Source organism: Camelus ferus, chromosome 1 (genome assembly GCF_009834535.1).
Source record: "Camelus ferus isolate YT-003-E chromosome 1, BCGSAC_Cfer_1.0, whole genome shotgun sequence".
Taxonomy (NCBI): Eukaryota; Metazoa; Chordata; class Mammalia; order Artiodactyla; family Camelidae; genus Camelus; species Camelus ferus.
Genome location: NC_045696.1, coordinates 120,565,741 through 120,578,536, shown reverse-complemented (window position 1 = coordinate 120,578,536; position 12,796 = coordinate 120,565,741). Strand labels below are relative to the sequence as shown.

The window sequence follows — 12,796 nt, the reverse complement described above, 5'->3', positions numbered from 1 at the left end:
TTCACCACTTACTTGGCATTTGGACTTCCTGTCATCACTCTAGGGAACGTGGCCGGTATTGGAATGTAAATATACTTGTTTGCCTCAGACAGGGGTCAGCGAGCTACAGGCTGCAGTGTGGCCCGTAAACTAAGAATGGTTTTGCATTTTCAAAGGGTCATTAAAAAAATAAAGAACTTGCAGTAGGGGTGCATGTGCCTTGCAAAGTCCGAAATATTTACTACCTGGCTCCTCAGAGAAACTGTCGGCTGACGCTTAGTGAGTCTAAAGTGGCACTGTGTGCAGAGGCGCGCTGTGCAGTGAAAAAGGGGCTGGCCCCCAGAGCATAGGCAGGCAGAGGAGGCGCCAGAATGTTTATGGTGTTCTTTTCAGTGTAAGAAAGACAGGTGCACCCATACATTAGAACAGGGCTTACAAAGGCCTCAGTAGTAGTTTTATTTTTATTTTATTATCAGTAATAAAAGGGAATAAACTATTGATTCATGCAGTAACATTGATGACTCTTAAATCCTTTTTTCTAATGAAAGAAGTTAGATCTAAAAGGCTATATGTTGAAAGTTTCCAATTATATGACATTCTGGAAAACATGAAGTTCTCGGGAGGAGAACAGATCCGGGGTTGCCGCAGGTTGGGGTAGGGGTCGGGTTGACCCCACAGGGGCCGCCCAGGACGCAGCTTGGGGTGTGAAATTGTTCTGTGTGGTCTATGGGGGAAGATATGTGAAATGCGTTTGTCCTAATGTAGAGAACCGTATGCCACAAAAAAGTGAATTTTACAGTATGTGAGATTAAAAAAACCAACCAGCCAGGATATGGGGGAGAATGGGGTGAGAGGTCAGTTGTACGGATGACTCCGCCCCGGGGACGAGCTGGGGGAGTGAAGGCGCCCCCTGAATGACTCTGGAGAACAGTCGTCAGTTGGCTCCGGTGAGGCTAATGATAGAAGGAACTGAGCTTGCACGCTGTTTCTAGTTGGTGGTTTTTCACGGGACTGTGGTCTGATGGTTCCAGAACTGCTTGGTTTGTCTACTGGGGTTGAACTGAGAAGTAAGTGTGTTGCAGGTCATGAGAGCCAGGTTCCTCACTGCGGAGGAAGCAGATTACAGTCAGGGCAAGGGGGCTGGCTGCGGTGGACCCTGTGCCGGATAGATGTTGATGTGGACTCAGTGTCAGCGTGACTCACTTGTGTGTGTACATGCACAAAGACACAGAAACAGGCTGTCTGCGGGCACGAGGGTGGTGTACCTAACATCCTTCTGGTCATCGAGATGGACCAGACACAGGCACTCCACTAGCAGCGAGCACTTTGCTCACAGACCTGGGTCTAAATGCCATCTCCAGTGAAAGGAACCGGGGCTCCTCGGAGACCTGGCTGATTCCAGAGCAGGGGCAGGAACAATGCAAGATGAGTCTGGGGCATCTCGTGATGCCCGAAAGTTGGGAAGTGGTCCACAAAAGCACACTGAGAGGGCGTTAGAGCCAACCTGGTCGCTTCCCATGGCCACAATGGTGCAGCCAGAGCAACAGAATAAGCACTGGGTCCCGACTGTGAGTCCACGCTGATACAGACAGGCTGATGGAGAAGGACAGCTGCTCCTTACAGGAGAGCTGGATGAGTGCAGGACCCAGCGAAGCCAGGACCCAGAGAGGCCGACAGTCATCAGTAGCGCACCACGGGCCTGCCTGTCCACGGAGCCTGAAGCCAGCCGGCAGAGGTGTACACGGAAACAGGTTTCTGCATAGTCTGAAACAGAGTAGTATAAATGGAGAAGTGCCCAGTGTACAGGGGAGAGTCCTGGCAGACACCACCCGGGTCGCTCCCTTGACCCCAGTGGCACCAGCAGCACTGCCCCCTCATCTGGGCGCTGGGACAGTCACGTCCCCCTGGTGGTCTCCTGCCCAGGAAGGCCCAGACTGAGAGCGCAGGAGGCAAACCCAGAAGGGGCACGTTTACGAGATGACTAACAACTAGTCTCCAGCAAGATGGCGTGGGCACAGGTAGAGGGCACGAAGGAGACAGGGCAGCCACATTCCGGCGGTGTCTCGGTGGAGCCAGAGCAGCTGAGATCAGAGTGGGAGAACTGGTGACGTCTGACCATGTCCTGCACCTTCCTGCTGTGGGGCCGGGCATCCTCGTTAGCTTTGAGGGATGTTATGTTATGTACTGTGTTCACGTGCAGTATTAGCATGAGGGGAGGGCGACACAGAAGTCTGTACTATTTTTGCAACTCCCTGTAAGTCTAAAATAATTTTTTTAAAATGCTGAGCTGTCACTGTCTTGATGGGCCACTTGACCGTGGTTAGAACATGAATTCATCTTGAATGGAGACTGGTGCTGTGTGACTGGAGAAGCGTTTGCCTTCTGACATGTGCATTTCTCAGAGTCCTGGACCCGAAGGAGGATGGCTGTGTCGTGGACATGCACCACTTCCACTCCGGGGCGCAGTCCGTCCTGGCCTATGCCACCGTGAACGGCTCCCTAGTGGGCTGGGACCTCAGGTCGTCCAGCAACGCGTGGACACTCAGGCACGACCTGAAGGCGGGCCTCATCACCTCCTTCGCCGTGGACACCCACCAGTGCTGGCTGTGCATCGGTGAGCTGCCCCCTAGTCCTGGGCCAGGTTTGGGTGCTGCTGTCCAGAACTGCCTTCTTAGGAGAGCTTTTCTCTTTTTCTTCAGGGGTAATATTTTCCATGAACTTTTCTTCCTCATAATTATTATGTTATAGCCACTTGCACTTTAATTTTTTTCATTAAAAACAGATTTGAAAGAGTGAAGTCAGTATCCCAGCACATGAAACAGTTACCTCTTTAACTTTGTTCTTAAATGAGCCTCTGTCTCATTACCATGGTGACCAGATCTGCCGGCATCCTCTTGTACCAGGGAGGCGGCGGGCCCGGTTGACAAAGGAGAGCATTTGAACTTGGGCACAGTCACCCCAGGCCAGCTGCACAGCTCCTCTGAGTCCCTGTTTCCTCATCTTCACATGGGGCTGATCCTCTCAGGGGCTGCGTGCGGGGCTCCTTCACAGGGCAGAGGCGGCCATCACCGGAGGAGAGCGCAGCCGAGGGTTCTGGCTGGATACCCCTCCCTGCCCGCTTCCGTCAGGTGCTGAAGATGCACTCTGTGACCTTGCTGCTTCCTCTGCTTCAGTTTCACCTTCTTTCCCTGCTAGGGCTCTGAACCTGCCCGTTTGGAAGGTCCTATAGTTTATTTACTCCCAGGTGGCATTCTTTTTCAGAACTATAATCCGCGGTGCTTGAGTATTGGTTTCTAGATCCCCTAACTTGCATTTGTGACATTGTTAAGTATCTCTCCTTGCCTTTATTAGTTTTTATATAGTTTATACAAAATGCTAATTTTTTGCCTTCTGTGTGACTGACCTGCGCTGGCAGGTCTAGAAGGGTAGATATTACACACTTAGCAAGTTAGCATGTGGCCCCGGTAGCTCTGGAGGGAGCCAGGACTACCTGCGGCTGTTTGAGCCCCTGACCCGGAGCAGGGCAGCCAGCCCTCATCTTTCCCTGGAGCTGGAGGCCAGTCTAGGAACACGCTCTGTGCCGTCACAACCAGCTGCTCGGTGTTGGGGTGGGAGACCTCTCGGTGGGGGGGGTTGTCATGGGCCGACATGCAGATTCACCCCAGTTTCTGCTGTGATTGGACACCCACTCCTGTCTGCAGACTGTTTTGGAGGAAAGGGCGCATGGAAATGACTGAAGTGTGATGGTAGCTGCACTGTGGGAGGGGCTGGTCACTGAGCGCCTGGAACCACCTCCGGTTCTTCAAGGCATCTGAACATGTTGACTTATGATAATTTATGTCTTCTCTCGACCTGTTTCTTTCTTTCTTTTTTTTTTTTTTGTAGGGAACTATATTTGCTTAATGTTTGTTACAGAAATCTTGAATTAATCAGCATTTTAGTACCATTTAAGCCACTCAGCAGGCCTGAGACGGCTATTCTTTAAGCTTGGAAGGTTAACCCTAGGCTGGGGCTTGGGACCTTAGATTTTGGGAGATTTCTCACCATCCCCAGAAATGAAGAGTGGCTCAGTGTGCCCAAGTGTTTTGTGTAACCATGTGGCTTACACTGAACATCTGCTATCCTTCTGGAGGTCCAGAATTTGGTTTATGTGCTAGAAAGTGTGTCCCTAAGAAACCCTGGGCACCGGGTCCCTAATTAGCTTCCCTAGCAGACATTTCCATCTCCTGTCACAACACCTTGATGGAGCTTAAATTAAGCACGTCCTGTGTGACCTCCCTGCGACAGGATTATTGCAGATTGTCCCTGGTTTCCTCTGGACTTCAGTCCTTGTGCCTTTTCCCTTGACTGAGTTTGCTTTGCTTCTTTTTGATGTAATAAATCATAGCCCTTGAGTGTAACAATGCTGAATACTGTGAGGCTTTCTAGCAAATCATCGACCTGTTTTTTTTGGTGGGTGCCTTTGTCAGTTAATAAGTGTCAGTAATGAATGAATTATTCATCTTCAATTTACATTCATTAGACAGTTTTGTAATAGCATTGTGATAGCACTTTGTATCTTTGGTATAAGCTGCTGTTTGAAACTGGGGGGGATGGCTTCCTGAGAATAAAGCCTTTTCTAAGTGACTCAGCCGGGTTATGTGCATTCAGAGCTCACAAGCTACCATTCGGTAAGCGTAGCCCGATGTGCTTTCCTCCTGGGTGCTAACTTTCTGGGATTTCCTTTCCCCAGGGACCAGCAGTGGGACCATGGCCTGTTGGGACATGAGGTTCCAGCTGCCGATTTCCAGTCACTGTCATCCCTCCCGGGCTCGCGTCAGACGCCTGTCCATGCACCCCCTGTACCAGTCCTGGGTGATTGCAGGTAAGAGGAGGGCTGGCTCTCAGGTGTTGGGGGGCTTTCTCAGAAAGCGTGGAAACCCCTGCTGCCCAGACTCATGTTCTTAGAGTTCTATTTTACACTAGAGTTAAGAGCTTGATTTTGTTCAATTCTGATCACAGAAGTTCCCACCACTGATGTTCCATTGTCACTTCTTATTTTTTATGTTTACAAAAAATCTCATGGGTCACCACCACCATCCATCCCTGTCTGCCATCATTTCCCTTCCGTTTGTTTCTTCTCCTCTGTCCCCTCCTCCTGTTAAAGTTGCTGGCACCTCCCAGAAGTCTAAGAAGGCTCGACGCATCCTTCTCAGCTGCCGTGTCTGTGGCTCTGTTTCTGTTGTGTTTCCTTCTCTCATTGCGCGTTTACATTTTCTTATATAAACCCTCAGACAAGTCTTTGAAACTCACTTTCCTCCACTGTGCAGTGTGGTAAAAAGTGCTTACATAGCAGAGTTGTAAGAACTTGGAGATGTGACGTGTGGTGCACAGCCTGGCGCGGCTAGGGCTCGACACACAGCAGCTCTCACTGTTCCTACGTCTCCTCACTGGTCCTCCTGCCTCCGGGCTCCTTCCGGTCCCTTCTCACCCACACGGTCCATCTCGCTCGCGTGCTGCTGCTGTTGAGGTCACCGAGTGCCGCAGGCTCGACGACCGTCACCCAGCCTGACTTGACTTGACACTTGGTCAGTTGATCACTTCCTCTCTCTGAAGGGCTTTCCTTGCCTGATTTCAAGGACATCACTGTCTTGGTTCTCCTGATCATTGACTTGCTGGTTCTGCCTCCTCTCCTGACTTTTAAGCTGTGGCCTGAACCCCTCCTCCTTCTGCACTGGCTCCCATGTGATCACATCCAGTCCCATGCTTTGAATACTGATTTGTCCAGATTTTTTTATCTGTCTATTTAGTCTTCCCTAAGGTGTCTGGCAGCCAGCTTAACCTTGACCTGTCCATGCTGGACACCCGGCTTCCTGTCTTTCCCGCCAGGCCCCCATATCCCCTCCTCCCCACCGAGAAGAGTCTGCTCTCCTTGCGTCTCAGTGCCAGCTGTTGTGCTTGAGGCTCAGGAAGGAGCCTGGTGCGTCTGTGATCCTTCTCTCATCCCACTTGGGGTCCATCCACTAGTACATGCTCCGTCTCCACTGTGTCCAGAACCTGACCACTTTGTACTGTCTCCATCCCTGCCTCCCTAGTCCAGCGTGCCTTGGTCTCTTGTCTCTGTTCACGGCGTCCTTGGAACGCCCTGCTCTTACTCTTAAGACTGTTCTTTCCTCTGCTCAGTACCTTCCAGCAGGGGCTCTTGGTCCAGGTAACAGCCAGATGCCTCCCTCTGGCCCAGAGGCTCTCTGTTCCTCTGGGTCAGTCAGGGCTCCAACAGGAAACAGACCCCAGGTAGGATAATTTGAGGAGGATTTACGGTCAGGCACTATTTACAAAGGTGTGGTGTGTGGCGACATAAAACACAGTGCAGGGAAGTAGGGCTGGTGCCAGCAGATGGCAGAGGCAGGGGGGCCTGGTCACTGGGGTTTGAGGGGAGGCCACTCCAGAGGGGCAGGGCTGGAGGTGAGGTGACTGACCTGACCGTGGTCTCCCCCTGGGCTTCCCGTGGCCCGTGTCAGTTCCTCTGACTGCTGCAGTCACCGCAAACCTGGGACCCGGAGACAACACCCATTCATTCCCTAGCTCTTCTGGAGGCCACACGTTGGAAGTGAGTTCCCTAGGCCGGAATCAAGGCGGCAGCCAGGCCGCCTCCCCCGCAGGCTCCAGGGAGCTGTGCCTTTTCCTGCTCCGAGGGCGGCCGGCCTTGGCTCCTGGCCCTCCATCTTCAGAGCCTGCACTGTAGTATCTGGGTTCACTGCGGGCCGGCTTGCCTTTCTTCCAGGACAGCTGGGGTGGCACTAGGGGCTCACTAAGTGCCACTCTAGGAGACGCTGCAGCTCAGGTAAGGACGGTCACACTCAGGCTCCAGAGAGTAGGGCCTGGGTCCCTTTGGGGCCATCGTGCAGCGCCCACAGGCCCACCCCTGTGGAAGGAGAGGGCCCAGGGGCCTGTGAGCCATCCACGCGGTCAGCCTGAGGGCGGTGGCCACGACTCCATCTGCCTAGCCGCGAGCTTCCTGGCTGCCTTCACCTGAGCACCTTCCTGCTTCAGGGCCTTTCTTTTTTGGGGGTGGGGGGTATTGTCCCCACTAGGATGCAAGTTCCATGAAACAGTGAATCTTTTTTGCGTTATTTGCCTTTTCCTCAGTGCGTAGGACAGTGACTGAGTTGTAGCAAATGCTGATTGTGGTTTCAGTAAATATTAGTGAGGGATTAGCACTCCCTGCTCAGACATACTGAGGGAGGACGTCTGCCCCAGGCCCGCAGGTTCCATTCCCTTTGCTCGCCTCCCCACCTCCTTCCCGTCCCTCGTGAGCGCCCGTCAGACCACAGCACCCGGAGAGCCTTCCTCCCTCAGGCGTGACCGTGTGCCCCGATCTGTCCGTGTCACCTGCGACGGTCCGGGGACACCACCTCCATCCACGTCACGGCTGGGACTCCTACCCCCTGGGTGTGACCTTTTCCTTACTCAGGTGCAGGTGGAACTTCTTTCTTCTTGTGCTCATCGTCATATACTCATTGTTTTCTTTTCTTCTAGACTGTAGGGGTTTTTTTATATTTAAAATTTTTTTTAATTTAAAATTGAACTATAGTTGATTTACAGTGTTTCAGGTGTACAGCAAAGTTGTTCAGTTATATCTATTCTTTTGTTAGACTGTAGGTATCTTTTTCTTTTTAAATTTTATTTTTTTAAATTGAAATACAGTAAAGTCTACAATGTAGTGTCAATTTCTGGCGTACAGCATAATGTTTCAGTCATACATACACATACACATATTTGTTTTCATATTCTTTTTCATCATAGGTGACTACAAGATACTGAATATAGTTCCCGACTGTAGGTTTCTTGAGGGCAGAATCTGTTTATGCTTTGCTTTTCACCCTACAGTTCTCTCCACTTGGTTGGACACTAGTAAATACTTCCTAGTAGGCTGTTAAAAATGTTTCTTTTTTGCACTCCAGTCCGGTGACAGGGTCACGGTGTTATTTAGTGCTAGTGAGCATTTCTTGCGGGATGGGAGGATGGGGACGTGGGTCCTGGCTGACTAGCAGGACCTACCCAGACGTGGTGTCTGGGACGGCAGCCCTCCTGTCTGAGTAACGCTCTGGCCTCTGTCTCCCTCAGCTGTTCAGGGCAACAACGAGGTCTCCATGTGGGACATGGAAACGGGCGACCGGAGGGTCACGCTCTGGGCCAGCAGCGCACCGCCGCTCTCTGAGCCACAGGTTTGTCCGGTTTTCCTTGTAAAGGCCAGCAGCATCTCCCACACCCCACACATGACAGTTGTTGGGCTTTGTACTAAGTGGGAGGTGGCCATTGCCGCCTGTGCTTGCCAGCTCGTGTCCCTCTGGAACCCCAGTAAAATCCAGGTTAATCAGGAAAAGCACAGATTAAAAAAAAAGAACATCACCGTCTTAAACACACTTTCCTTTTTAAAGGTGCTTTGTTGGGGCAAAGGTAGGAAAGATTTTTTCTCCTCTGGTTGGGGTCCTTCTTATTCCAAACAGAAAATTTTAGGAAGCTGGACAGGCTTTGCTTCTTTATTCAGAATGATACGAAGCAAATGCATCTTCTACTCCCTAAGGAAGATGTCCCTAAGACGTACATAACCTATCTCTCGTGTCTTCAGTTACCTCTGACAGTTGACTTTTGTCTCTAGAATGGCGACATTATTTGTCTCCGCTGGCGTCTCTTAAGAACTTCACGCATCTTTATTTCGTTCCAGCCCTCTCCTCACAGCGTGCACGGTCTGTACTGCAGCCCTGCGGATGGGAATCCCATCCTGCTCACGGCCGGCTCGGACATGAAAGTAAGGTACAGGCCCTGGTGACGAGCGCTTCACACGTCCCGCTGCAAGGGAGAGGGTCGTCACTGGATGGTAGCATGGGTGACACTGAGGGTCATTCATTGTAGGGATTGGCAACGTTATAATGTTTGAAGTCATCTGCATTGGGCAGGGACAGCCGTTAATACTTTGCAATGAATTTTATGCTATTGTAGAAAAATCTCTCTTCCTAATGCAAAAGATGAGTGTCAGCCAGTAATCACTGGTCCTGCCCCTCCTCCTTTCAAGGGTCTCACCACTTCCTCCTCTTCCCTAGGTTTTGGGACTTGGCGTACCCCGAGAGGTCCTATGTTGTCGTTGGAAGCACAAATGCCCTGTCTGTGTCCTACAGCAAGAAGATAATCGAAGGCACGGAGGTTGTCCAGGTACACACAGATCATGTGTTTCAACTTTTGTAGGAACAAAAATGGCTTTCAGAGATAGTGAGTTGATTCAAATAAAATGACCTTGGCCAAGAGTGGCACTGTGAGTTTAAGAAATACAGTTTATAGTTTATTTTCTCTTGGCCTTTCATATTTTTTAAGTTAACTATTATTAAAGTATAATTAGCATATAGAAAGTACCCATATAAGGACACAGGTCAAAGCAAGCTTTTCAAATGCTTGGCAAGTCCTTAAAACAACTTTATAAGGAGGTGCCTTTATTATTTTTCTTCTACAAATGAGAGCGCTGAGTCACTTAGACGTCATATCAACCAGCTCCTAAGCCTTGAGTCAGGAAGCAGCTGCAGGGGAGGTCCCGAACGCACCTGAAGGTGCGGGGCCCGGGTCCTTCGTCAGGTGGCTCTGTTTTCATCGCTGTCCTGGCCGTCTCTGCCTCTCCGTGCCTCCCCTTTGTTCTGTTGCTGTTGCTGGAAGGTAACCTGCACAGATTACTGGCTTGTTCATAAGTGGCTACTTGTGGAGTCTGGTGGCTGGAAACCTGGAATGTTCCGGCGGACTCACGAGTGCCAGGCTCAGTGTCTGTGAGCACGGCCCCGTTCCCAGGGGCGGTTAGCGTGAGCAGCACGGCCCCGAGAGTCGGGGCGGGCCCCAGACTCTAACTCCGGGCTTTCTCCTTGACTGTTAACCACAAAACAGGAGATTCAGAACAAGCAGAAGGTGGGCCCGAGCGACGACGCCCCTCGGAGGGGCCCCGAATCCCTGCCCGTGGGACACCATGACATCATCACGGACATTGCCACGTTCCAGACGACACAGGGCTTCATCATAACCGCGTCTAGAGATGGGATTGTTAAGGTCTGGAAGTGAAAACTGGTGACCTGTATGTATAATTTGTAAAAATGTGTAAATAGACTGTAATGCAAGAAAAAAGTATTTTTAGAGAACAGAGTGAGAGTAGCCTCATTTGCTTTATTTTCAGACTCATGTCTCTGTGTCCCTGTTTCATGATGAAACAGACTCCACACCAGAGGGCTGAGGGCGGGGCACGTGCCAGCAGACGTGTACCTCAGCGAGACTCAGCCAGACAGCCGTACCTGGCGTGTTCTTACGGTAGATATCAGAGCTGAGGGGTTAAAAATGCTATTCAAAGCAGCCAATAAACTGTTCCAGCACCTGATTTGTTTTTGGTGTTTTTAACGGTGAACTTGAGCAGAACAAACTCCCCGGCAGCTGCATTTGTGTAAAGAAATGGACTTGGAGTCATAGGTACTCAGGACTAGGCCTCAGGTCCAGCTCTGTGGACTCAGTATGAGGACTGCTGCTCCACCCAGTCTCGCTCCTGTGTGTGTGTGTGTGTGTGTGTCGGTCATTTAACCCTGGGTACTCGGTCTCCCGGGTGTCGGCTCCAGAGCGCTGTCTCTTCTTGGTCCTCGTGACTGTTTGCTCTGCACTCAACTCTGACACCTGGCCCAGCAGCTTGCGTTTATCCAGTGTGTGTCATTTATTAAATGCATGGAAAGAGAGGAGTAAAAGGACTAAGCTGTTAAAAACATGCCCAAAACTGGGCCTTTCCCACTAAAATAAACCTTCCAGCGTCTCCGTTACTGTGCGCGTACGAACCTCTGTAGCCACATGTACTTGTCATCCGCGTGCTGCGGAAGGATTTGTGGGGTTCCGGTTATTTCAGTTGGGACTTAGTCACACGAGTCTGTAAAACCCAACAAGTTGAACAATCTGAATCTCGGGAAAATACTTAAGAAATGCTCCAAAACTTTTCTATAATGACTGAACCTTAGTAGAGTACACGACAGTTGGCGCTGCCTGTGATTCAGCACACCTACTGTTCCGACAGGTAGACAGTGAAACTGTCGGGGGCCCGTCAGGAAGGGCCAGCCGGCGTGCTGGACGCCGATGGGCCGCGAGCTCGGACAGCCGCGGCACTGCGGCGGTGACTCGGGGTGTCTCGGGCATTAGCTCTGTGTCGCGTACAGCCTGCTAGGACCACACTTACGACATTTCCAGCTCCCGAGTCAGTCTGCAGAGGTTGGGGGAAATCTTTTTGAGACATAAACTGTTAAGCTGAAGTGGCCCTGAGCCTGGAACCCTGAGAGAATCCACAGGACAGGTAAACGTGGGAGGGGCCAGCGGAGGTATGAGCGTTCCCTGCTTCTGACCAACCCTTCTCCCCGCAAAAAGACCCCTCCCTTAAAGAGAGGCCACGTGGCTGAATCATTACATTACACTCAGCTGCCATGGTGAGTTGCATCTCTTTTTGACATCTGCTGGTTCTTTTTAACAGGCTTGATTCCTACTTCAGTGCAGAGATAAGAGAAGTGTCCTTTGAAGTGAATTTACATTCTGCATCAAGAAGCATCCTCGCTTATTTGTGTGATTTTTGGTTTAAATAGGGTTTCATTTAATTTACACCCAACTTTTGGTGCTGTCCCCGTTAAGAAAAAGAGAGCAATCATGGAAAATGCTAATATTAGGTATTAATTTTTCTAAAAGGAACTTAATATTCATACTGTGCATCAGACCCCTGAAAAGATAGCCGAGAATGCTAACACAGTCTCAGTCACCGAGGGGGTACGTGTGTGGTGTGCTTTACTTACCAACGCAGGAAAAAGAGACAAATAACATTTTAAAAGGATGTCCCACAATAAACAAGGAATTTTTGCTTAAAGTTAACCAGAAAAACCCTCGTTATTCAATACCTCTTAAACATTGCTCATCAGTTTTCCTGTCCTGGAAACCATTTTCCCTGACCCCCTAAACACCACTTAGGATACGTGAAGGACCCTGATGTGCTTTGCTCTTCCTGCCTGAGCATGGACGTGACCCGACTCCTTGCGCTCTGGAGACACTGGGAGCGGTTTCTGAGGAGTGGCCTGAGCAAGGATGGCGAAGCGGTTGACAGAAGCACTGCAGGCGGCCTTCTTTCCCAGGTTGCAGGGAGAGCAGCATAGGAAAGGAAGTCAGACGATACCTGCTGGTCTCTAGTGTCAGTAACCGCGTGCCCCTCGCATCCTAGCAGGGCCGCTGCTGCCCGCCGTGGCGCCGGTGCCTGGGCTGGGGGTGGGGGCTCTGTGTCTAAGCCATGCTACCTTGGTGTGCAGCTGTTGACAACATCAGCCACGCCATCAGGTTAAGATGAGCTGCGTGACCGGGACAGGCCTGAGGAGTGAGGGAGCAGAGATGCACCTGGAAGCCCCGCCCTGCTCTCACGCATTCTGACCTCCCACTGCTCTGTGGCCCCGTAAGGGTCTGTAGATTCTAACGTGAGCACCTTTCTCTCTCCAGACTCACTGTGCGTTGAAGCCTCTTCCTTGAGCTCTGCCCGTGCTGTTGGGTGCTGCTTCCTCTCGATTAAAGAGCTAGCTGACGGGTAAACTCAGAGCTTCACCCGCAACACACTGTGTCTTTACCCTTCTGAAAAGCACATGGATTAGTTAAAAAAAAAACAAAAAACAAAAAACAACAATAATGAGAAAGAATAAAGTCTCAAAATGGCCAGGCAGGAGGCTCTATGTACTTTGTGTTTCTCAGTGAGGGAGGAGGACTTGGAGCCGGGGAGAAGCACCTGCTTCTCACCTGTGCAAGTGAACAA

General features: G+C 50.8%; 1 protein-coding gene across 1 annotated transcript in view; it reads left to right on the top strand.

The window, feature by feature from the left end:
- Window positions 1-10,366, top strand: part of PIK3R4 (phosphoinositide-3-kinase regulatory subunit 4) — a 70,592-nt gene extending 60,226 nt beyond the window's left edge. The window contains exons 15-20 of the mRNA XM_032489342.1: window positions 2,382-2,593; window positions 4,712-4,843; window positions 8,086-8,186; window positions 8,687-8,775; window positions 9,063-9,171; window positions 9,886-10,366. Of these exons, the coding sequence (XP_032345233.1) occupies window positions 2,382-2,593; window positions 4,712-4,843; window positions 8,086-8,186; window positions 8,687-8,775; window positions 9,063-9,171; window positions 9,886-10,056 (814 nt within the window). The 3' untranslated portion in view covers window positions 10,057-10,366. The remainder of the gene's footprint in view (window positions 1-2,381; window positions 2,594-4,711; window positions 4,844-8,085; window positions 8,187-8,686; window positions 8,776-9,062; window positions 9,172-9,885) is intronic.
- The last annotated feature ends 2,430 nt before the right edge of the window (window positions 10,367-12,796 follow it).